The following is a 26720-nucleotide window of genomic DNA, read 5'->3' as shown; positions in this document are numbered from 1 at the left end:
GGACAGCCGCCGACACACGTTTCGACCATATGACTGGCACGCCAAGGGCTTTTCCAAGGCTGATTAGTACACCATGAGCATATCAAAATGGTAATAAATCCTACAAAACGTGTGTGTAATAGTCATGGTTGACTGAAAACCTCATGAACAACATAGATATCAATAATGGGATCATAATATGATAGAGAGTGACATAAATTAATGAAGCAATATGAAAGCACATTAGGTAATTCAAGAGGAAAAATAAAGGATAAAACTTGAACTGGGGAAGGGAGACTGAAAGGAAAAAAGGATAACAACACAAACCAGGATCTGTATTCCTCATATGTTATAATATACCAACAAAGTTTTATATGTGTACTGAATCACTGGTTTCTCAATAATAATAATAATAATAATAAGTGTACCAGAAAAATAGATACGTTGGCATTATATAAAAGTATAGCTCTGTTAGGATTTCTTAATAGTGGCACATGTAGGAGAAAAATCCAGTAAGGATTTAAACACAAAGTCAATTTCTTAGTACTACATAGATTAGTTATTACAATGCTATATGGTGAGGTAGGCAATAAGTTAATTGCGAGTTCCTAATGTGTTTGTACACTGAAGGGATTTCTTGGAAAGAGTTTCTTAATTAGATCTAACTAGAGCTTCACACTGTTCACCTAGCGCTGAAAGCATTTCTGCCTCACCTGTAGGCAAGGTTGTCCTCGTTCGGACGGACAATAAGAAGGCCATGTACTATGCACAAAAACAGGGGGACACAGGCACTCAACAGCTGTCACGCCTCTCTCAGACTATTTGGCATTGGGCAGTACATCACAAAATCCATCTGTTAGCGGAACATCTTCTGGGTACAGAGAGCGATTTTGCCGACCTCTACAGCAGGATGCGGCCACAAGTCCATAAGTGGGAACTCCACCCCCAACTCCTTTCAATCCTTCCACAAGTGGGGGTTTTCACAAATAGACCTCTGCGGAGAACTCAAAAAGCCCAAAGTTCGCCTTCAGGTTCCTACACCCTTTATCCAAAGGCAAGGTACTATGGATGAGTTGGTCAGGGATATTTTCCTACGCTTTTCTGCCTCTCCCTCTTCTTCTATTTTTAGTTCGGAGGCTCAGGCAAAAGTCTCTCATCCTCATTCTGGTTGCTCCCAGATGGCCTTGTCAGCCGTGGGTCACCACACTACTCAAACTTCCAGTAGTTCCTCACAAGAAGCTTCACCTCAACCCAGAACTACTCACTTATAACCATGGCGAAATTAAACATCCTAACCCACAGGAGCTAAACCTGGCGATTTGGCTCCTGAAATCATAGACTTGGGGCACCTAAATTTGCCACCAGAATGTATGACCATTCTTAAGGAAGCACATTAGCTTACCACTAGAGCTTATTATACAGCCAAGCGGAAAACATTTGTTTTTTAGGTCTCGCCTACGCAGCGCGCATGCGTTGCATAGGAAGGAGACCTTTAGCAAATGATTCGCCTTTTCAGCCAAAAACATGCACGCGTTGCATTGCCTTCAATGGCAATGCTCCCGCAAGGGAAACAGGCGCAGGCCCCCTCCTCTCTCCCTGCTGCCCCCGCGAGGCACGCGCTTGTTCATTTTATTGTTAAACGGATTCTTTAATAGCGTAGAGTACAGAACTTGTTTTACATTCCGCATCTCAACTTCAAAACTTGTGCCAAGTTTGTTGATCACACCATTGGGGTGTGTTGTTCTTTTAATTCCAGGAGCCGTGTTAAAGACGGGCACAACCTCACCCAATGCTCCCTGAGAACTGTAGCAACTAGAGCCGCCCTGTTGCGCCGGGATGTGACAGCATTTTTCTTGCTCACTGCACACAGCCAACTGGAAGAAGCAAGCGCTTGGATACCTGTGCCTTTAAGAGCTATATAAAAAGCACATACATATCCCCCACTCGTTGTTGCTTGTCTTCCTCCCGCACCCCACAGCGGCTGGGCATTCCTTGAGGGTTTCATGTTCCTGTTTCCCGGCCGTTGCCTGGCATCCAACATCCATGTCACAGGAGGAGGGCGCAGCTCGAGAGACCGCCTGAAGGTTCGAGTGGCCCTGCTGGGTGATTTTTTGGGGGGGCCGCTTGCTGGATTAACTCATGAAGAACAAGGGGGCGAAGCCGAAGTTCAAGAAAAAGGGAGCGGGCACCTTTGGTTGTGACCTGGCGGAATACTTGGAGACCTCCGGTCAGGATGGTGAGTGAGTCCCAAATTCCTTCTTGATAACCAGGATTGCCCCAGAGTAGGGGGTCCTGTGTCGGATGTGCGAAGTTAGGACATTTATATAGCGCACTATGCAACCTGACATTTCTCGAGATGACCAGAATTCTAATCTCGGCTTCCCCTCTTTACCGCTATGTGTGGTCGTGGGCAAATTATCTTCCACAGTGGAAACTCATATTGACCAGTTACAAATAGTTTCCACTGGGTCCTGTTGTTAATGTTTTCTTACGTATAATTAAGTAATACAAGGTGTCCATTGAGAAGCTTTAAAAAATATATATATTTTTTTTAAATGTTCACTGTGTGCGGAGGAGGAGAGCGCTTACATACTTCAGTTTAGGAGTAATACATAGCCCTTGGCTATTGTGATACGTTTTGAACCAAGTCTCAGTTCAGGAAGGGCGTACCCCCATCTATGACCCTTTTCCTGAACTTCAACATTTAAACAGATATGCAACTAGATGTGTGCCATGCTTTAAAAACACGTACCCTATAGGCTCGTAAAGGAGGGCATGGTATGAGCTTTTAGGCTGATCCTCCCACAACCCCGCCCCCAAAATGTAAAGTAACGGAGGGATTGTGTTTAAAGATTGAATTGGCTACGCAGGGCTTTCTATCCAGAAGTGCAAATGGAATTCGCCCACTGTGCACACTAGTGTTATCTGACAAAAGTGTATCACGTGACATAGTGAGCACAGCCGATTGTGGAACAGAAGTTGTATAACAGCGGGCGCTCCTTCACCAATCCCCATGCCGCTGTTGGATGTGCATTCTATAGGCCGGCTGATGAACAGGTCACGTGGCACGCAGCTAAACGGTGCAAGTCCCAGGATGGGAAAATACCTAATCTCACCTTTATACAGGGCTTTAAGTGGGATGAAAAAACTGGGGGGGTTTCTCAATGGGCCGTGACCAATGTAATTAAGGGCGTGTCTTAAAAACACGTAAGCTAAAGATTTGTGCTTAGCATAGTGTGCCACCGGACTTGTATTTTTCTGTTTCTGTCATTGCATACAGATATATGATACAACAAGAAACAGTATACCTACAACAAGTCCGGACTATTGCCTTTGTCAATGGTTGTTAGTTGCATAAGATAAATAAGCAGCAACTATGGCTTGTATATAATATTGACAAAAATTCCACTTAGAGCACTGGTGACACCACAACAATGTTGCTGCTCCGAGTTTCAAAATTCAAAAAGAAAAGGGAAATCCAGAGAGAAAGTGACTCTCTTTAAAGGATTTCCCTCCCCCCTACAATGCTCACCTGGCATGACATCATCTCGTAACTTCTCCACTAGTGAGAAATAAACATTGATGTGCCTGCTCTCACTGCAGTCCAGAAAAAACAAGCATTGGCATAGCCAATAGGTCTCGCTTTTGGGACCTTATAAGTATTTAGTTATGCAGCACAATATCCTTGGTGCAACAACATCAACTGTTGCATGGCTAAACACTTATAAGGTCCCAAAAGTGAGACCTATTGGCTATGCCAATGCTTGTTTACTGTTGTAACTATAAAATCGATCCACTCAATGCATCTGTACAATACATTGCTTGTTCCCTTTGGCATTTACAGCACTCTGGCCTTGCTTATACTTCCATACATCTACATCTTGTGGCAGTGGCTGCCTAGCTACAAAACAGGCAACACTTATCCTTGTTCAAAGTGCCAGTTATTAAGGCTTTCATGAAAGGCCTTAAAAGAGTAATACCATCCAGAGTCTCACCTGCACCTGGGTGGAATTTCAGTATTGTTAGGTACTCAGTATGGTTACAGGTAGTGTCCCCTTTCCACATTAAACAATCAGTTGAACCACCTGTTTTTATCCCACAACCAGACTCGGTTGCAGAAAGAGCTCTTAACACGTTACTTGCCAAAAGAGCATTAATGTATTATATTGACACAACAAAAGACTTTCGCAAAACAAAATAACTCTTAGTTGTGTTTGCACCCCCTCATAAAGGAAAGCCATTTCTAAAATTGAGCATTTCCAGATGGATCGTTACATGTACGGGTCTAGTCTGCGCTATATAAAACTTTATAGGTAAGTAAAGCCAAATGAACTTTGTCTATACCCCCTGGAGCACTCACTACTCGTAAAATAGGGGCATGCATGGCTTTCTTGGGCAACATCCCCATAGCTGACATTTGTGAAGCTGCTACATGGTCTACACCACACACTTCCACTAAGCACTATTGTGAGGATGCTCTAGCACGGCAACAAGCTAATGTAGGTCAGGCGGTACAAAGTACACTTTTTCAAACAACTGCATTGTCCACTGGTTAGCCACTGCTTTTGGAGGACACTGCTATACAGTCAATGCAAAGCATGTGTATCTACAGCCACGCTTGCCTCAAACGGATTGTTACTTACCCTGTAAGCATCTCTTCTTGGCATATAGTACTTTAGATTCACATGTACCCACCCTCATCCCCGGAAACCTAAAGTCGTTGCAGTTCTGATCTGTACTTTCATATGCATGGATATCGCTTTACTGATACTTACTTACACACTCCAGTCTCACCCTTTTTGGGGGAAAACAGTCTAACAATGGAGTTAATGCTCATGTGCACTATTACCATGAGGAGGAGTTACCTTACCTCGTGATTCGAAAGACTTCTTCGAAGAAAAACAACTTGCACACTTCTGGACCTAACACTAGATGGCACGAGTATGCAAAGCATGTGAGTCTATAGCACTACTTGCCAAGAACAGATGCTTACAGGGTAACCTTCATAATCCTTTAGCTTCATCGTGAGTCAATTTAAAGAGGTTCTTACAAAATCGCTGTTTAATGAAGTGATGGCTTGATGTATATATTTGTTTCACTGTTAATTTGTGTGTTTGATGTGCTTGGAGGTGATTGAATACACTGATGACTTATTTATTCTTTGCATGTTTTGAAATAATATGTAACATTTTGCATTCAGCTTTTTAGTTATGAAGAAAGACCTCAAAATGAAGACCAGATGGAAGCAGTGGAAGTGAGAAGGCGTGGCTTAGCCCCTTTTCCTAAGCCACCTCCAGGTTGTGGACTTTTACCAACCCCTCCACATCCCTTTGCATTTTCTGAAGATGGTAATGGCGACCCTGATTTATCTATTCAACAGAAGAAAATACCATCTATGTATGAACCAGTAATATCTGGAGATGAAAAACATCTTGTTGGGCGGAGGTAAGCCATGTCTTCTGTTCATAAAACAGTCCCTTGATATTCATATCTATGAATTTATCAGTCTTTGTTAAAATCTATGTTTATGCATTTTTAAATTAAATGTGAAGTGCGAGCATGTACTAGACAAAGCTTATATTTCTTCATCATTAATATTTGTATAGCTTGTTATGCTGTCTCAACATTACCCTGCATCACAGTGATGGTGGTCTTCGGATCTAGTGGGATGTTTGAGATCACCTTGTGTTTTGGAGCCTTTTTGAGGCTTAGACACTGATGTTGACTGGCTGTGCTCAATCCACTTTGTTGCTTACAATATATCATCCTGATTGGATTACTTTTATTTTGCTGAGTCTGCCAAGCTGCTTATCATAAATATAGAATTCTTGCCATGGAAATATCTGCTTATGCCCCACTGATGATGACAGTCTGCATACACAGTAGTGTGGGGCACGTGAAATGGAGAGGATTAATGTCTGGGAGTAGAAAGACAATGAGATGGTTAATATCTGTAGATTGTTGCAATCACCTACTTCCAAGAGAGCAAGGGTACGGTACAATTAAATGTTAACTCCTGGGAGGGCTTTAAATCAGTCATGCAAGGGTATGCCTTATCCAGAACATTATTTCAATAAAAGAATTGGGTACACCATGTAAGGAATATAAGTACTGAACTCCTGTTGAAAGCAGCCTCCCACGACCAACAGGGCATGCACATTTTGGAGCCAATGATAAATTACTATAAGGAATTTCCCAGGCACATGGCTAGGGCTCACTATATCATGAGATGGCTAAATGAGGTTGGAGGGAAGACCAAGCAGTGAAACGGAGTTCTTAGCTGAAGAAGAGCAAAAACGTGCCCAGGTAAATAGGTAAAGGTTAAAACCATGGGGTGTGAAAAGTTGTGCACAATCACTGGTTGGTATATATGTTTTGCAAACTACTGTGCTGCATTATATTAGATTAAAGTGGGAGGGGTGGAAGTGTCACAAGTCCATCCTGGAATATTTTATTAGCGATCTTGGGAGGGGATTTTATAGAGGACGAGGCTTTAACTGCTGTTTTCAGTCGAGGAAGATGTCTGGTCCCATTTGAACACCCAAGGAAATATTGAAGAGGTTTTCAGTCTTCTACAAGGTAGGCTCCTGATATTGTTCCAGGATGTAAGGGACAAGGGAGGCTTCTTTCTGATTTGCAGCTGGTCATTTTCGCCATGATTCAAAAATTAGGCAAGGGTGCCAGTGGGTGCTTGCTGTAACTCCCTATTCCCATTTTGAATGTAGAGAGCAAGTTCTTGGCCAAATTCTTTGCAAATAGGTTGCTGGCAGTTGTTGCATCCCTAATGCGCACAGACCAGGCCACATCCTCCTGCATTATTCATTGAAGTTGGAACCATTACTATGTTGTCTTGAGAGATGGTACTGAGAACCGAGTATTGTTGTGTGCAGACAATATTCTGCTGGATGTATGGACCACTGTATAGCATGCATAGATGGCTTGACATATTCCATAAGTTTGGAGTGTACTCCAGGTTTCCTTTAGCTAACAGTGTTGGGACAGTTTCACAAGTGTGGTCTATAAATTGTGGCTGCCTCAAGTATGACAGACAGGAAACATTTGTAACAAAGGATCCTATATTGTGGGTGAGAATTATTGGAGGGAAGGTGTCCAAATTGTGGTGGTTTCTGTTTAGGGTCATTTTCTTTGGTCTGAAGTATGTTCCTGCCACTTTCCAAACGTTGGTGAACAGAGTTCAGTCTGGACTGGAAGCATTCAGTGTCGCATGTCGAGATGATTTTGCTCTATTTAGCTCCTCCTGGCAGGACAACCTCACTCGCCAGAAAAAGTGCTTCAAGCCCTGCAGCAGGCATACCCGACTATTATGGCAAGCAAGTGCCCAGTAGGGGAATAGACTCCAGTGTATCTGGGCCACTTCATAAGAGGAGGCCATGTACTGCCTTTCCAGGCCAATATCCAGACAATTCTAGCTTGGAACTCCCTTCCAGAAAAACAGCCAAAGCACGTTATTTGGGCCCCAGAGGGTCAGAAGACCTTAAACATCCTAAAGGAAGCAATGTGTTCATCACCTGTCCTCAAAGCACCTGCCAATAGCAGAGATGTCATTGCCCAGACAGATGCTTCTGAACATAGCATTGGGACACAGTTGGCACATGTAAATGATGAGGGCCGCGATCAGCCAGTTGTGTTTATTTGTAGGTGACTCCTCCCCAGAGCACAGTGTTGGTGTGCAGTCCGAGTTCAAACTGACCACAGGCCTTTAATGTGACTGATGGGGGGAATCTCAAGCTGGTGAGGTGACCCATTTCCCTATATGGTATGGACTTTACAGTGTAACACAGACCAGGGAATGACCATGCCAAAGCAGATGGCCTTTCCAAGTCCTTCAACTTAGATGATAACAACCAGGGTGTGGGCTAGTTGCTACTCACCTTTCATCGGGGGCAGCATGTAAAGGAAGAGATGTTTTTGCATTATCACCCCCCAGTTTTTAGACTGATGCTGCTGTTTTGTTTTTGTTTACTCTGAACGTGCAGTGGGCCCTACTGAACAGGCCCCAGTTCATGTGCTCTGGACCCTTCAGAGTGTATATGTAATTGGCTGGTGAGCATACTTAACTTACCTATGAGTCCCTATTATATAGTGCAAACTGTACCCAAGGCTAGCAATTTAAAGGTCACCAGTGGACTGCAGCACTTATTGTGCCACTACTGTTGTGACAAACTGAAAACACAGTTCTAGGTCTGCCATTCGGGCAGCTTGTAAACCGCCAACTTGCCATGTCCAAACCTTTCTTTTTAATATTTCTAGGTCACATCTAAAGGTAAGCATTAGAAGCACAGACGGTAGGGTGCCTGATATTAACAAGCATTGATAAAGTTGATAGGACCTTTCAATTGCATTAACCGACCGGCCATTTAGCTTTGCCAGTGTTGTTCTGCATTAATAAAAAATGTGTGTTGGCTGATTCAGAAGGAGCATCAGGAAGAAAAGGTAAATAAAAGCTAATTGATGTGTATGTGTGCATGCCTCATCACAAATGTGCATGTATTTGTCATGATGCTACTTTTGCTTCAGTGTGGGTGAAGCATGCGCACACAAATGTCATGAAGTGGTGGCCATTTTCTTTTTGTTTAAATTTAGAATTCCAAGATGGAGGATGCACATGTTGGAGCGGTAAATTATTAAAAAAAAGTGTGCCAAATTGTATTTTATTTTTCTATTAGTTTGAAAAAGGATGCGACGGGGAGCATGGTATAGTGAGTTGAGGGGTTGAGCGAGAGTAAACACTGATGAGAGGCAGGAGCAGAGTGTGGCAAAGGAGGAGATGGGTGAGGCATGTATTAATAGGAAAAAGAGAAACAACTTTAGGGGAGGGTCCGAGGAAGCAACAAGCAACAGACAGGTTGGGGTAGAGGGAGAACAACACAGAGCACAGGGGCAGGGATTTGAGTGGTAAATCAACATAGGAGGGAAAGAGTAACAAACACATGCACCCCCATAGAGTGATGTAAAGAAAAAGAAAAAAGGAGATTTTCGAGGCATATGAGCTGCAGATCTTACACTGTGCATTAGATCGCCACCTGGTGTTGGGCTCGGATGATTGCATGTTGTTGTTGACTTGGAAGAAGTCTTTGTAGTCAAGAGATAGGTGACTCCTCCCTTAGACCATAGTGCGCATCAGCTCCATCCTTAGATTGTTTTTTTTCCGCCACTGGGTTCGGATGAAAATTTTCCGATCCGGTTCGAAATCTACTTTTAAAGTACTTTGACGCGAAAAAACGTATTCAAACATCACCAAACTACTTTCGATATCGACAAACATTGTCTCAACTCCATCAGCTCAATTCCGGTCGTCGAGGTCGTGAGCCCTACACCTCATGGAAAGGACTTCAATCAAAAGATGCCCCAACTGTGGAGCAAAGTTCCCACACAGTGACCATCACGAGGTGTGTAACCTGTGCTTATCGCCAGAACACGACGAATCCAGCTGCACAGCCTGTGCGTCGTTTCGATCCAAGCAAACCATTCGAGATCAGAGGGCCCGTCGACACGACATGCAGAGATTGGCCCCGGAAACGGTGGATATCTTCGACGAAGAAGTTCCGCTCGTTCCCGAAAAAGATTCAGACGATCTCCAAATTGTATCAGAGTAGACGACTCAGATGACTCCATAACATCGGGTCAGCGCGTGAGTACTACTGCCCCGGCCCTATACCCACCACCCACATCAAAGGCAAAGGTCAACACTCCGCCTCCAGGGCCCAGTCGCGACCGAAAACACACTTTGAAAGCCCAGCCATCGAGCCCGGCTCCGAAGTAAATACTCAAGCCTTCCGGTAGCTCCTTACCGAGAAAGCCGCACGTGCCGATCCCACCAGCTCCCTCGGCACCGAAACCGAAAGAAGTCTCGGCTCCGAAACCGTCGACTTCTAAAGACAAAACTATGAAGCCAGCGTCTGACGCCTCGAAGCCGATGAGACCAGCTTCCACCGCAAAGCCAATATCTTCGGTACCGAAACCTACAAGGCCTGATTCCGGTGCCGAAATCTACGCCAAAGGACACAGTTACAACTCCTAAGGCTAAAGACAAGCAGCATCCACGCCCGGAACTGAAAAAAATCGGCACCTGCAAAGGCTCTGCAAGGAGAAGAACTTTTCCAACCTTATCCTCTACAAAAGAAACAAAACAAAACATAGCATAGCAAAACACAACAAAACCTAGCATAGCATAACAAAACACAACAAAACATAACATAACATAACAAAACAAAGCATAGCATAAGAAAGCATAGCATAACAACGCATAGCATAACAAAACATAGCATAGCAAAACAAAGCATACCATAATGAAACACAACAAAACATAGCATAGCATAACCAAACATAGTATAACAAAACATAGCATAGCAAAACAAAACAAAACACAACAAAACAAAACATAGCATAACAAAACATAGCATAACAAACATAGTAAAACACAACAAAACATAGCATAACAAAACATAGCATAGCAAAGCATAGAATAACAAAACATAGCATAGCAAAACATAGCATAGTATAACAAAACAGAACAAAGCATAGCATAACAAAACATAGCATAGCAAAACAAAGCACAGCATAATAAAACACAGCAAAGCATAACAAAACATAGCATAGCATAACAAAACATAGCATAGCAAAAAACAGCATAGCATAACAAAACACAACAAAGCATAGCATAACAAAACAAAGCATAGGATAGAAAAACAAAACTTAGCATAACAAAACAAAGCATAGGATAGCAAAACAGCATAGCATAACAAAACATAGCAAAACAAAACATAGCATAGCTTAACAAAACACAACATAACATATAGCATAGCAAAACATAGCATAGCGTACCAAACACAACAAAGCATAGCATAACAAAATATAGCATAGCGTACCAAACACAACAAAGCATAGCATAACAAAACATAGCATAGCAAAACAAAGCATCACACACACACACAACCACACACACAACCATCTATCTATCGCCCTCACTCTATCTATCGCCCTTACTCTATCTATCTGTCTTATCGCCCTCACTGTATCTATCTATCGCCCTCACTCTATCGCCCTCACTCTATCGCCCTCACTCTCTCTATCGCCCTCACTCTCTCTATCGCCCTCACTCTATCTATCGCCCTCACTCTATCTGTTTATCTATCGCCCTCACTTTTATCTATCGCCCTCACTTTTATCTATCGCCCTCACTCTTATCTATCGCCCTCACTCTTATCTATCGCCCTCACTCTTATCTATCGCCCTCACTCTTATCTATCGCCCTCACTCTATCTATCGCCCTCACTCTATCTATCTATCTATTGCCCTCACTCTATCTATCTATCTGTCTATCTATCTATCGCCCTCACTCTATCTATCTATCACCCTCACTCTATCTATCTATCTGTCTATCGCCCTCACTCTATCTATCTATCTATCTGTCTATCGCCCTCACTCTATCTATCGCATCACCACAGCATCACTCAGCACCACCACAGCATCACTCAGGGCCATCACAACATCACTATGCGCTACCACAGCATCACTGAACGCCACAGCATCACTCGTCGCCACCACATCACTCAGCTCCACCACAGCATCAATCTGTGCAGCCATTCAACAACAACTGGTTCAAATATGTTCTCTCAATGTTTCAAGCTTTACTACAAATGTCACAAAAAGATGTTAATATTTCACTTCTGTTCTTGGATTTTCGTCACAATAAAATACTCTGAACATAATCTTCACAAAAGTTATTTACAAAAGTTTAAGCTATTGCCATTATAAATTACAATAACTTTTATTTATGTATTCATTATTTAAAAAAATTAAAAGCCATAGTTATTTGTAATATCAATAAATCAAAGTCACGTAAATACAACACATATTACATTACAAATGCTATAGGTGTCACATTTTCGAAAGATATAACTATTGGCATTGTAAATGGCAAAGCAATTCATTTTGCTATTTTAAAAACCAACACATAAAAAATGTGTCATTTACAATACCAATAGCTCAAACTTTCCTAATGCGAGACCTATTGCATTGCAAATGCTTGTTTTAAATTCCACTTAACACCCTGCCTTTAGTAACTAATTGTTTATACTCACCCGCACTTCAATTTTCCCAACAGACCCCTGGAAATAGAGATGAATTATTATTTATTTTTTGCGCCCAAGATTTTACAAGCAAAATTGATAGTTTTTAATGTAAGCACATTGTTACTTTGTAAAAATGGTTAAACAAAACAGAAGGCGGCTGGTTAATGTTGCTGCAGAGATCGGCAAGGAGGGACTCCGCACGCCTTCGGTTCAATGAGAAGGCATCACATCTCTGTGGTCATGCGCCATAATTTATGCCTCCATGATACTTGTTCAGTTGTGTGTGGCATGTAATGCATTCCAGAAAAAGCCTCAAAGAAAGCCGACCTGTTCCGGTCAGTTTAATCTCTGTCTGTGGTGCGCATGCGCACTGACCGGCACATATTTTCAATCTCTCCGATTGCCTAAAGTACAGCAGAGCTCACAAACATTTTCCTAAATATTCGACGACTGAAGTTCGAATAGTAAATCATCCTCTCCCAGAATATTTGGGAATATTTGTAGGCCTTCTTTTCGAGTTTCAGGTAAGCATGGACATTCAGGCAAGTCCCATGGGGCACAAACAGGCGGGAAGCTTGAATATTTGGAATTCGGGTTCGCCAGCAACTGGCGGTCAGGAAACGGGAGCACGCGCTCTAAGGGCGTCAGAGAGAGGCTCGCCTGTCACCCGTTGGACTTGAAACGCCCCATTAGTGTTCAAGTAACTGAACGGCAGCGCAGGGCTCCAAATAAAAGTCAATAACAAATTAATAAGAAAGGGCACTACGTTTGAGGCCCCCGCCACCCAGGTCTGCAGGGCGCACACTGCACTCTACTTATAGCTGTCAGATGAATGGACAAGGCCAGCGTCGGATTGGTAACGAGGACACTCGGGCAATGCCCGAGGGGCCGGTGTCCGAACTCCAGCTGTGGGCTGCTTTTTTGAGCAGCCTAGGGGGCCGATTTGGGCGGTTTCTGAGTTGTTCCATGCCACCAACAGCCCAGTGGTTGTCTGATTGGCCTTTCTGGAGGTAGATGGGCGTCCATTACCTCCCTTTTACCAAGGGGCAGAGGTGTCACTCCTTTTGTTTCACTGGCCCGACCGATTAATATATGCATAGTGAGCGGGGGTAGGGGGCAGAGCAAAAGTAGCCTCACTTGTCTTCAGGTGTGTTTCACCAGCGTAACCTAATCCCTGCATTTTTTTTTTAACGCTTGCCCCCCCACACCTTTTTTTTTATAAATTTCGCTGAAGCATTGTTTTGCGGCAACGCAATATGCAAATGTGGGCCACTTTTTTTGGGCGTGCCCGGGCCGATTTTCAATCCCAATCCAACCCTGGGACAAGGGGCTATTCCCCTTGGCATCACAAGGGCACTTGGAACCCCCGCTATAAATCAGAAGTTCGGCTCCAGTCCCTACACCACCGACTAATATGGATGAACTGAGCGCCCTTCAGCTATGGATTAGTAACAAATGTCATTTCCAGCCTTATGAAGTGGCACATTCATGGACCAAGAGATTGTTCTTTTGTGGATCCATTTCACAGGGAAGCAACTAAATGAAAGAACCGCTGACGTCTTGTTACTCGTGTGTAGTGCTCCAGTCTGATTATCTAAATGTGCAGTAGTATACGGTTGAGTGTTGACTAACTCATAGCTACTCAGTGTAACTGTCTCGGCTTGCTCATTTGTCGTGTGTTCCATTCTCACTAGCTCATATGTGCAGTGTTTTAATCTGCATGGTTTATTCGTTTGCGGTGTTTCAATCTGAATAGATCATACATGTGAAATGTTCCAGTCCTGGTTATCTCATACCTACTCTCACAAGCTCGTACACGTGCAGTGTTCTATTCTGATTAAACTCATGGATGTGTGCACTGCTCCACGCCAGGTTAGATCATACGTATTCAGTGCTTCATTCTCGGCTTGCACGCGAGCAGAGTTCCGGCCCTGTTAAATTATGCACGAGAAATGTTCCTGTCTCGTCTCCCCCCTCTGCCCCCTCCTCTTCTTCCTCTCCCCCTGTGATCCTCTGCATACCTGTGTGCAGGATACAGAGCACGCAGCCAGGCGCGGCTCGATGTTCCTCGAGGGTGTTTGTGTAAACTGTAGAGGATCAGCGCAGAGCATATAAATACAGCTCCTCCCGAGGGAGCCGGAGAGCAGCTCTGGGATCGGTGGCTGACTGCTGGAACTCCTTCGAGCTACAGAGAGCCTGACCGTCTATAACTCTATACCCTGTGGGTGTCTTTGCATTACAGCTGACGGCTCGAGCTCCGGGGCTGTCTGACACCTAGGACTGAATTCCGTGCTCCCAGGGTGTCCGGCCCCCCTACCACCGAAGCGCCAGGCCCTTGGGTGTCTGTCTCTACACCCCGTGGGTGTCTTAGAACTACAGAGGGCGGCTCGAGCTCCGGGGCTGTCTGACACCTAAGACGGAAGTCTGGGCTCCCAGTGTGTCTGACCCCCTACCACTGAAGCGTCAGGCTCTTTTGGAGTCTGTCTGTATACCCCTTGAGTGTCTTAGCACTATAGCGGGCAACTTGGGAAGCCGGGGTGTCAGATACCTAGGGCTGGGGTCTGGGCTCCCCGGATGTCTGACTCCCTACCGCTGAAGGCTCAGATTCTGTCTTTATACCCCTTGGATGTCTTAGCACTATAGCAGGCAGCTCGAGCAAAGGTCTTGGCTCCCTGGGACTCTGACCCCTCTAACGCTGAAGTGTTCAACTCTTTAGGTGTCTGTCTCCTATCCCCTTGGGTACTTTAGTACTACAGCTGACGGCCCGCGCACCCTGCGTGTCTGACCCCTAGGCTCTCGCTCCTCTTCATCTAACCACCGCCAGATGTCTCTTGTTCCCTCAGTGTCTGGTCCCTACATGTGAGAAAGTGCCATCTTTCTTGCATTGGTATGCCCCTACTTTTTTTCTGACTGCTGATGTGCCATGGCTGAGTGTGCCCTGGGCTCCTGCCAACCTGGTACCCAGGGCCTGTGTTCCTTCCCTAAAACTGTGTTGAAACAAAACCCAATTGGCATTTCTGGTCACCTATCAGCCCATAGTAAATGGTACCCTGGGTACCCAGGGCATGGTGACCAGAGAAGACCCCTAAGGGCTGCAGCACTTATTGTGCCACCCTTAGGGGCCCTGTACCTGGGTACCCACACACTGCCTTTGGCAGGGTGAGTGCCTAAGTACAGAACTAAACAAAGAGTCGACATGGCACACATCCCTGTATGCCATGCCCACAAACCCACTGCTCAGTCACCCCTCTAGCTGGGTGCGCTATGCCAGTGGTGTTGGCCCAGGTGCATGAGCCCTGTGCCCCTACAGTACCCAGGGCCATTCCTGGGCACTGTAAGTGCAGTGATGCCATTAAGAGTATATGGTGCTGGGAGGTTGTCATTACGAACTCCACAGTACCATAATGGCTACACTGAAGACTGACAAGTTTGGTACCAAACTTCTCAGCACATTAAACCTGCACTGATGCCAGTGTGAGATTTAATGTAAAATGCACCAGAGGGCATCTTAGAGATGCCCCCTGAAAACCTAACCTACAATCCACGTCTGGCTGAGTGGCTGCAGAGGCTGCCACACAGCAGACATGTTGCTGGACCCCTGGGTAGGAGAGCCCTGCTCTCCTGGGCCTGCAACAATCCACATCCTGGGCGAGGTGCTAGGTCTCCTCCCCCCGGATGGGCAGGGGGAAGCTTCAAAGGCATGCCGCCTCTGTGAGCTTCTCCAGACCATTTGCTGTACCCAGCAACCAGTACTGCCCCCCACTCCGGCGGGAAGACTGGCGGGAAAAAGTACGTCAGGAAGGGGGGGGTGCCAGCCTGTGCCAACCCCACCCCTCTGGTGGGGGAGACGAGATGAACCTCGACCCCGGGCTACGGCCATCTTGAAGATGGGGAGCCCTGCCCAATCACAGCTAGGCTCCTGCCCCCTCCCACAGGAGAGGAGCAGGCTAGGGGGTGTACTCACCCCAGGGCAGGGACCCATTGGTCCCTGTCCTTGCCCTACCTGTAACGCCCCTAAATTCAGTATTTTGGGGCTCACTGAAATTTCCTTCCTCAGATCCCGATACGAAAAGAAGAAAGAAGGTCAAGAAGAAGAAGACCCGCCGTGCAGCTGCTAACAACAGGACAACAACAACTGACTTGGCCCCAGTCCTACCGGCCTGTCGATCCTGGAACCTGATCCTGCTTAATCCCGGCGACTCCTGCGGACAGCAACCTTGGGACACCCGGAGGACCTGCCTGCCTTGACCCTCTTGAAGACTGGGACTCCCATCAGCAGAGGCTCTGCTGCAACAACCCACCTGGTGCCAACCAGGAAGCTCCGGACCAGCCCACTCTGCACCTGCCGAGCCTGGGCCGGGCCCAACCGAACCAAGACCACGAGGACGTCCCCCGGCGACTGGGACCCGAAGTCCAGTGCCCAAAGACCCTCCTCGACGAACCAGCCGACACCTGCAGACTCAGAACCAGGGGCCACCCCAACAGCGACCAGCCGAGGGTAAGCTTTTCCGACACACAAGGACACCCCTGCACCCGGCACCCTACATCCCCCTGTGCCTCCCTTTGGGGTACCTACCTGTGCTCCAAGATCCTAACTTACCTCTCAAAGTGCTGGTCGCCCCTGGATAGTCTCCGTCCCCGAGCCTGCAGCCTTTGTTCCTTTTTGACCTTTCCCATTGGATAACATTGAGCGCCCAACGGCTCAAAAGCACCCTGCACCCAGTCACCCGAGTGCCGCTGGCTGTGACCCCTGTGTCCTATCCTACTTCCCCCCCTTGCCCTGAGCAAGTGAGCAGGAGCCCAGCTCCCACAGCCGCGTGGCCTGCTAGCAGGCAGCCACCAACCGAAGGCTCCCCTTCCCTCATTGGATATCATTGGGCCTACCTACCTCAGCACTGCCGCTGGGAGTGAACTAACTGTACTTACCTGACCCTGGGGGACCCCTGAGTCTATGCCCAGAACCCTAACTTCACCAAGCAAGTACTCACCTGGAAACCGGTAATTTACTTACCTGCCACTGGATAACATTGACTCATTTTGACTCGAAACTTTTCTACGTGTGAAGTTTTGAAATCTGAAAATATTCACATAAAATCAGCCAAATTCCGAAGTACTCACCTGTGCTCAGGGGAGAAGCCAGTACTTTACCTTTCAGCCCAGTACTGAACCGCAAAAGTAATCCCTACGGGGTTACTAGTAATCTGTATTTTCTCCATAGGAACCCATTGTCTGCTTTTCTATGAAATTTCTTCGAAGTGTCTACTTTTGAAAACTTGAAATATTCTTTAAAAATCACACAAAATACCGAAACGGAATTACCTGCCTGTTTTGAGTTAAGATCCCAGTGTTGGCCCTAGGAGACCAGTGCTGGGTTACAAAAGTAATGCGATCGTACTTTACCTGCAACCTGAATTTTCTCCCATTGAATAACATTGTCAGATTTCCACTGAAAAGTTTCTAAGTGTTAACTTTTAAAACAGCATTATATTCATGTAAATTCACTACAGTAACTAAAACGTTTTTGCTAATCTAGTTTCAGTTTAGACCCCAGGACTGAATCTAAGATCTAGTCCTGGGACTACTACAGTAATCTATATAGTAATCAACTGTACTTACATGTGGAAAACCCATTGAGCTCAATGCTATAGTGTGTTTTAGGATTGTGTTGCTTACTGTCAATACTGTATTAATTGTGTGCACAAACTTTATTGCTCCTTTGCAAAGTAATTAGATGAGAGGACTCGTAACATGAAAAGTATATTTTTATAACTGTTGGTTTTAAAAATAAAACACCTATATCTGTGGATATAAAAACAATTGGCCTGGAGTTCAGTCCTTGAGTGTGTGAAACCTTTTGCTGACTGAGTGTGTCCAACAAATGCTTTACACTGTCCTCTGGTACTGCCTTACTGCTCGACCAAGCTACCACTTTGGAAATTAAGGTCAGTTCTGACTTTAACCTCTTTTATACCTCTGGGGTTGGTGGACTCTATACACACTGTACTTCATTCGAGTCCAGTATATATAGAGCCACTTTCTCACATTGGTGGATCAGCGGTGAGATACAAACTTGCATTTGTTGGACTACTTGGTTAACATCTGATCACATGACAGAACTCATAAATTGCCTTTAGAATTCTGAAATTTGTCTTTTCCCAAAATACTAAAAGTCTAGTAGGGCCTTGCTTAAGTCCCATTAGAATTTTTGAAAAATAAGTCACTACAAGCTAGGGCAGAGGGTTAGAACTGTCAGGTTAGAATGTGTCAAAAGAACCCAGCTGTTAGTGAAGATAATGTAAACCTGGTGGAGGAACTCAACCTCACACCTTACTTGCACTTGGACTTCAAGGAATTGAGGGCCCTATGCAAAGTAAAAAAACATAGCTGTTGGTCTGCATCCAACCAAACAAGGGCTCCAGGACTCCTGGCTGAATATGCAAAAGACCACCCCTCTGAGCAGGGTGACACCCACCCAGAGGAAGAAGGAGTGGATGAGGAGGATGATAATGATCCCCCCATCATTCCTAGGGAAGAAGGGGTCACTGTACCCTTGACTCCAAGAGTTAGCCTTTGGGAGACTGAGAACCACACAGGTGGACTGAGCCCCAGAGAATACATTGGGGAGAACCCCAATGGAAAGGACAACTTCTTAGCAATGTTGGCCAAGAGATTAGACCTAGAGACCAGACTCCTGGCTCTAGAAAAAGAAAGAAAAGAGATGGGCTCAGCCCCCACCTCTGGTGGCAGCAATACCAATAGCAAGGATAGAGAGCAATCTTATGATCCTAAAATCCCCAAAGGGATTGTCCCTAAATTTGAGGAAGGTGATGACATCACCAAGTGGATCACAGCCTTTAAGAGGGCTTGTGATATCAGAAAATTAAAGAAACCTCTCTGGGGGCACTTCTCTGGGAACTGTTCTCTGGTAACTACAGAGACAGGCTTCTGACCCTCTCTGGGCCAGATGCAGGATCCTATGATCTCATGAAGAAAACTCTGATTGAGGGATTTTGACTCACTACTGAGGAGTATAGAATTAGGTTCAGGGGGGCTCACAAAACCAAGACCCAATCCTGGATAGATTTTGTAGACTACTCAGTAAAGACACTGGATGTTTGGTTAACTGGACACAATGTGCATGACTTTACTGGACTTTATAATTTGTTTATGAAGGAGCACATTTTGAGTAATTGCACAAATGAAAAGTTGCATCATCATTTGGTAGACCTAGGTCTAATTTCTCCCCAAGAATTGTATAAGAAGGCAGACCACTGGGTCAAGAATAGGGTGACCAGGACAGCCACTGGGTTTAACCAAAAGAAAGTGGTCACAAAACCTCCCCAGGGGAAAGGTGGTGAGAATCCCCAAGATAAAAAGTCTGAGTCTTCCAAAGGGCCCCAAAACATGTGCAGGTAAGGGAAGGCTACGAGAGGGGCTGCGACCGGGGAACTGAGGTGGCAGAATATGAGAGTAAAAACCCAATGAAGCGGACGAATGGGTACGTGTAAAACGAAGATGGCGTACAGACCATGAGGGAGCCAGAACCGGAGGGCGACCACGCAGAGACGGGGGTTAATCCCACCGCACAAAAGAGGAGCCGGGCCCCGACGGAACAGGTCTGTGTCAAGAAGAATGAGTGCTGCAGAGGTCTCCCAGCCCCCCCCCGTGATACAGACGGAGGCAAAAAGATTAAGCAGGAAACGTAGCACGGAGACCAGGATACGAGCCAACAGGGCTGGACTAAACAGGAAATATAGCCCGAACATAGGAAGCCGGCAGCAGAGAACAGAGGAACCAAGCAGCAACGGGGCAAACACGCCGCAGAAGGGGGCAGGAACTGATGCAACAGATCTGCGCAAAATGACCGAATGCTGGTGGCTTAAGCGGTGATGTGAGCGGACGTACTCTTGAGGAGCTCCCGCTGCCGCTGGCCTAATCATACGCTATTACTGCGGATTTGGGGGTGCCTGACCTCTCCCCCCTGTGCCTCCGAGTGGTGGACTGCTGTGCTCCGGTGTCCACGGGCTGTGCTGGCGCGGCGGTGCCCAGGGAGACGCTCGGTGTGGACGGAAGGCTTGGCGCGGACAGAGCCCGCCATTCCGCCATCTTGGTGCCCTGCTGCGGCGGCTCACTAACGGCTGGAAGAGAGGTGCGGTGAGAGCCGGAGGACGTCTGCCTGCTCCGGTGACCCCGCAGAGAGGTGGGAATACCTGGCTTGCCTGCCTGCTGGCCAACGTGCGGCAGAGGTCGCTTACCTGTACCTTCCTGGCCGGCCGGGCGCCCAGCGGGAACGGAGCCCATCATCCTGCAGCCCCGAGGCGGAGGTTTGCCGCTTGAAGACCGGGCGGGGGACTGAACGCCGGGCGCTTCCACCCCGGCTCCACTGCACACTGGCGAGAGGAGGAAACACCGTGGTTGGGGGACCCGAAAGCGGCGTACTGCGTGCAGTGCCCTGGGGGCACCAGTTGGAGCGGACGGCGCCCGCCATCTTGGCATCCTCAGCGGTTGGCGTGCTGTCTCACGGCGAAGGGGCGCGGCGGAGAGAGGATCGTCCTGTCCGCGACCTGGTGCGTTCCTCCCTCTGTGGACCATCGGAGCTGACCGGACCCTGACGGGAATCTCCCGGCGGCGCACACGGAGAGCAGGAGGAGGCGGGCCACTGCGACCTGGTGGTGCGAGGCCCTGTTGATGAGGCGCGGCTACGGTACGTGAGGCCCCTGAAGTGAGCGCTGACCGGAGTGGAGGGGGCGCCCTGTAGCTGACCGGCCCATTTCAAGGTACCGTTGCTCAGTGGGTTTAGAACTGCCTGGCCTGCTCTGGGGGGGTGCGGGGGCCCACTGTTGTCCTGTTGCTGCGGGTGCCGAGTGTCCTGGACTTTGGGCCCTCCAGTGGCCGGGGTGCAAACCTGCTCCCTATACCCCTATACCCCACGCTCGTGTGCCGTCCCTGTGGGCCTACCCCCCACCCCCCTCCTTGGTACTGCTTTCGCTTGCTGACTGGCGCTGTGTGCTCACAGAGGAGCGGTGGACATTGGTCTGCAGGGGTTCTCTCCGGTCACAAAGGACGATGACATGCACCAACAAAGGCGTCAGGGCCGACCCAGCGGTGGCCCCTAAGGATAACACTGTTGTGGCCATGTGGGGCAAGACGGGGGCACCGGCGGCCGTGGAGGGCCCGTCTCGAGGGGCTGCGGACTCCCCGCCGGTTACCTAGGCGTTTATGGCGGCCTTTATGACTGACCTTAAGGCAGAGATAGGCTCCCTGAGATCTGAGGTGCATTCCTGTGTTACCGAGCTTAAGAAGGAGGTCACGGAGTTGGGAGACCGAGTTGATGGCCTGGAGAGGACCATGGATACGCGCACCAAAGACCAGGAACATCTGTGGCAGCGCCTGATAGCCCTTGAGGAACAAAACATTGAGCTCCAGATCAAGCAGGAGGATTTGGAAAACAGAGGTCGGCGCAACAACCTCCGTATCCGTGGTGTGCCACTCGGAGAAGAAGGGAAGGACGTGATGGACTACGTGGCGCAGCTTCTCCATGAGGTCCGAGGGGATGAAGACGTCTCGCCTCCCACTCTGGATCTGGCGCATCGTGTGGCGGCCCCTGCGGGGAGGTCGGGCCTCCTGCCGGACATCCTAACCAGGGTGCACTTTTTTGTGGAAAATGATGAGATTTCGAGGTGCGCTCGAGACAAGCCTGACCTCCAATACAAGGGCCACAAGATCCAAATCTTTCAGGACTTAGCGCCTAATACGTTGAGGCGCAGACGTGCCTTCCGCCCGGTGACAGAGAAGCTGCGGTGTATGAACATTCCCTACCAGTGGGGCCACCCTTTCGCACTTATTTTCCAGTGGGTGGGTAGGCGCAAAGCTTTGAGATCCTACAATGAGGCGGCGAGGCTGCTCGGCATTTCATCTTCTCCCCCGGAGAGCCCTTCTCGACCTTCGCCCCGTAAGAGGGCACCGACTGGTCCTGACTGGACCACGGTGCCGAGGAGGCGTCGCACTCCGCCTGCTGCGGAGACCACGCACAGTCAGGCCAAACAGGACGTTATTGCCCACATTCGAGCTCTTGAAGAGACCGTGGCTGCCTCCGGGGGGCACTCTCTCGCGCCGCGCCCTCCAACGCCTTGACGACGGAGCTCAGCATGCTGCAATTCTCCTGATGTACTGTTCTCATGTCTCCTTCTGCGTACCTGAGGTCGGGTGGCGGGGGGGGGGGGTCTAACGTGCCCCTGGCTCCTGCACACTGGGCCTGGGGTGGTGGGGGCTCCGTACCTCCTGGTGAGTTCTGATAGCCATGTCCCCTTTGACCTGCCCCCTGGGGAGGACCAAGCGGGCTCATGCTACAGGAGCTAATAGCGAAGCTCACTAACCTCAAGTTCGACACCCCGTTCGAACTGGACAAGGCATGCAGAGTACCAGCAATCAGAACGACTAACAGAGCGGGACCAAGACCAATAATATGCAAACCACTAAGAACGTATATAACTGAAGCCATCTTTGGAGTAGCAAGAAAGACACAAAACCTACAATGGAATGGCCAAAAAAATGTGATCACACAGGACTACTCAAAACCCACGGTGGACACAAGGAAAGGCTTCCTGAATCAGCGTGACAGACTTAAGAAGGAGGGCATCCTTTTCTCCTTTGTGGGACCAACAAGATTCAAAATCACAGACAAAGGGAGGTCACACTTCTTCGAGAATCCAGGAGATCTAACCAGATACTTGGACCGACACAACACGCAATGGAAACAACAAATCCACAATCAAGTAAAAGAAGGGCCTCTCCGGACCCTCGAGTGGAGTAAAAACCAACACCATCTATACCATCTCCAAGGCAACACAATACACAAGGCCGAAAACGAGCCTCTACCGATAGGAGACAAACTACCTCAAGCTAACTGAAGAAAAGAACAATAAGTGAACAATAAAAAGACCGACTCTACCTCAACCTAACGGAAGAAAAGAACAATCAAAGGACAATAAAAAGTCTGATGTACCTCAGGAGACAACGCACGTGTACACTCCACAAACTAAAGAAGGGAGCACAGGTAGAACCAAAGAGTGACTCAGGTGCGCACGGACAGAGCACCGAACCCAGAGGCCAGACAGAACGGAGTCGTTAACGAGGAGGATACCGTAACAAAACGATGGCGAGAACCCAACACGGATTTGTCCGGCGGGATACAAAACCAAGTGACTCTGACCATATATCCTTTCTAAAGTATGCAAGACGGCGAAAAGGGGCATAGCAAACCAGTATATGTAAACATGTAACTAACTATAAGTTACGGTTAATGCTAAGATGAACTACACAACCCAGGGAAGAGGGTGGGGCAGGGGGATCCTGCTGTCGCACGCCTACAGCAAGAAAGTTTAATACAAGGGGGGGAGGGGAGAGAGGGGGGATCGAGGGAGGGAGGTGAGAGTATTGTCAGTATTGTATGTTTAAGTCGTAGTAATGTATTCGTTATGTCTTTGTTTAGTTCAGTAATTATAGCAGGATTAGATAACCCAACTACTCTGTCACACCACAATATAGCCCAGGTAGCAACGAAGGTTCACTCTCGCAAACACAACGCAATCCATGACACAACATAATAAAAGTACCAAAGGGCTGAACAGTAGCCCCTCCATATCAACAGACCTGAAGGTAGTTTCCCTAAACGTTAAGGGCCTAAACCATCCGGTCAAGAGAAGAAAGATACTAGACTACCTAGCAAAAAACTCTCTAATGAGGACGCGTCCAAAGTTAGAGCAAGATGGATAGGAAAGGTAGCATGCTCCCCAGCGAAAGGAAAGAAGCATGGAGTTATCACAATGGTAAACAGAAACTCGAAACTATCAATCATAAGCCAGCAACATGACGAGGAAGGAAGACTACTAATAACAAATCTGAAGAGGGGGGATGAGAAGATAATGGTAGCTAACTTATACGCCCCAAACAATGACGACACAACATACTGGGAGGGAATCGCGTAGAATGGAGGCAATCGCTCCCAACGAACTGATAATCATGGCGGGTGACTTTAACCTTGCACTAGATTACACCCTAGACAGGCAATCAAGGGCACACCCCCTACCACCACCATCCCACACTGTCCTAAAGAACATCTGCAACAGATTCAACCTAAAAGACCAATGGAGACTCCAACACCCCACCACCAGAGACAACACCTTCTATTCAGCGCCACATAACTCATACAGTAGAATGGACTACATCCTCATCTCAGGCTCACACACACACACACACACACCTAATTAAACACACGGATATAGCGGCTAGAACGGTATCAGACCACTCATGCATCAGCTACAACTAGAGGGACGTCACAATGATAATACCACCCGCAGATGGCGATACAACAATATAGTCACGGCACGGCAAGAGGACAAACACAACATAGAGCAAGCCATTGAGGACTGCATTACAGATAACGACACACCCGACACAGTCCCAGTAATCCTATGGGACGCACTCAAACAGACAATTAGAGGGAGACTTATAGAGATCAAGGGTAGGCAGGACAGAGAAGCAAGAGCAAGGATAGAGAAACTAGAAAGAAACATCAAACGCCTAGAAACGTCACACATTAATGACACCAAGAGCAGCAACACACTGAAAGAGCTCACCAGCAAAAAGTATGAGTACAACAAAATCCTGAGTGAAAGGGCAGGTCTATGGATAAAAAAATACAAGCAGATCAACCTGTGCGAGGCTAAAAATCTAGCTTCATACCTCAAGCACAAACAGAGACAACACTCCATATCCGCCATTACAGACACAAACAACAAAACACACACACAACACGAAGACATTCTACACACATTCAAAGAATTCTACCAGGACCTCTACAAAAGAGACGTGTCCTTAGACCTGGAAGGGTGCGAAACCTATCTAAGAGAGCTTAACCTACCCAAACTCTCAAACGAGGAAAAACAAAGCCTTGGCAAGGAAATGAGCACGAACGAGATAGAAATGGCGGATCAGTCCCTTAAGGACAACAAAGCCCCAGGACCAGACGGCTACATAGCAAACTTCTATAAAACCTTCAGAACCCACCTAATCCCAACAATGAGAAAGGTCTTTAACCACTGCGAGAATGAGAGCACCGTCACAAAATCAATGATGGAAGCAGATATAATAGTCATCCCGAAAGAAGGCAAAGACACACAGCGCCCCCAAAACTACAGACCAATCTCACTTATCAACACTGATTGCAAGATCTATGCTAAAATATTAGCCACAAGACTGAACACCGTTCTACCTCAACTGATCAACAATACACAAGTAGGCTTCCTGAAAGCACGCATGTCCCACGACAACACTAGACTACTCTGCCACGTCCAAGAACACTCCTCCAAAACTATTAACCCAACAGTGGCAATTACGCTAGACGCAGAGAAAGCCTTTGATAGGGTCTCCTGGCATTTCCTAGAACAGACCATGCAAGCTTATAACCTAGGAGAAAGTTACATTAGGAAGGTAATGGCGATGTATAAGGCTCCCAAAGCACAGTTAGCCATTAATGGTACGACTTCACAGCAATTCAATCTCCAGCGGGGGACGAGGCAGGGTTGCCCGCTATCCCCAGCACTATTCCTCCTGGCACTTGAACCCCTGATTAAAGATGTAATATCGGACAGGAAGATAGCAGGAATCACAATCAATAGGGTGACAGTGAAAATTGCAGCCTACGCAGACAACATACTCATAATCACAGAAGAGCCAGAAAACTCTATAAGGGCCCTAATAGACAGCATAGCGCGATACTCGGCATTCTCAGGATACAAACTGAATAGAGACAAGTCGGAGTGTATGCCACTCAATGTACACACACACAGGGAGGTAATAGGAGACTCAGGACTATCCTGGCAGCCCGGGTTCGTCAAATACCGAGGTATACAATTCGGAAAGAGCCTAAAGTCCACTCAAGAACATAACGAGAAACTAACCCTAGCGAAGATCAAAGCGCTACTAGAAAAATGGTCTGCCAAATTTATCACATGGTGGGGGAGAATAGACACGATAAAAATGATGTCACCCCAGTGGTCAACTACCTAGCCAGCATGCTACCACTTACCCTTTCGGATGAGTTCCACCTCAAAATAGATCAAATGATAAACGTCTTCCTATGGCGGGGTAAAAAACCAACCAAGAATAAGCCTGCAAAAACTAAAGCTAGAGAAGAAACTAGGGGGGCTAAACATGGCAGACTTTCGGACATTCCAGACAGCCTTCATAGCCAGACAGGGGATGTACTGGATAATCAACAACCGGAAATACACGCCGACATGGCTCAACGTTGAGAGGGCTTTGCTAGATAATGCGGACCCTATAACTCTACTCACCGCAAGCTCTCGGGCACAACCGCACAGCCCCATACTCAAGAACACTAGAATAGCGCTACTCAAGGTAGACCGGAAACTCGAACACAGCATTAAGAACTCAAACTGGGAATCATTGTGGTGCAACCCCAAGATAAAATACAGAGGGAAACATCTGGACATAGAACACTGGAGAAGACTAGGAATCTCGGTCCCAGCCCAACTGGAAGACGGGGGCAACCCCCATACCTTCAATACCCTAAAAGCAGAACACAACCTTCCAGACATAGAACTCTATAACTTTCTCAAAATT

At 47.2% G+C, this 26720-nt stretch overlaps 1 protein-coding gene across 3 annotated transcripts in view; it reads left to right on the top strand.

Moving 5' to 3' along the window:
• Nucleotides 1–26720, top strand: part of ZC3H6 (zinc finger CCCH-type containing 6) — a 462846-nt gene that overhangs the window by 268874 nt on the left and 167252 nt on the right. For all 3 annotated transcript variants that reach the window (XM_078649281.1, XM_078649279.1, XM_078649278.1), the window contains one exon: nt 5180–5424. In XM_078649281.1, the coding sequence (XP_078505407.1) occupies nt 5180–5424 (245 nt within the window). The remainder of the gene's footprint in view (nt 1–5179; nt 5425–26720) is intronic.

Source organism: Lissotriton helveticus, chromosome 6, assembly GCF_964261635.1.
Source record: "Lissotriton helveticus chromosome 6, aLisHel1.1, whole genome shotgun sequence".
Classification (NCBI taxonomy): Eukaryota; Metazoa; Chordata; class Amphibia; order Caudata; family Salamandridae; genus Lissotriton; species Lissotriton helveticus.
Note: the sequence above shows the minus strand (reverse complement) of the source record. Positions and strands in the feature narration are given on the sequence as shown.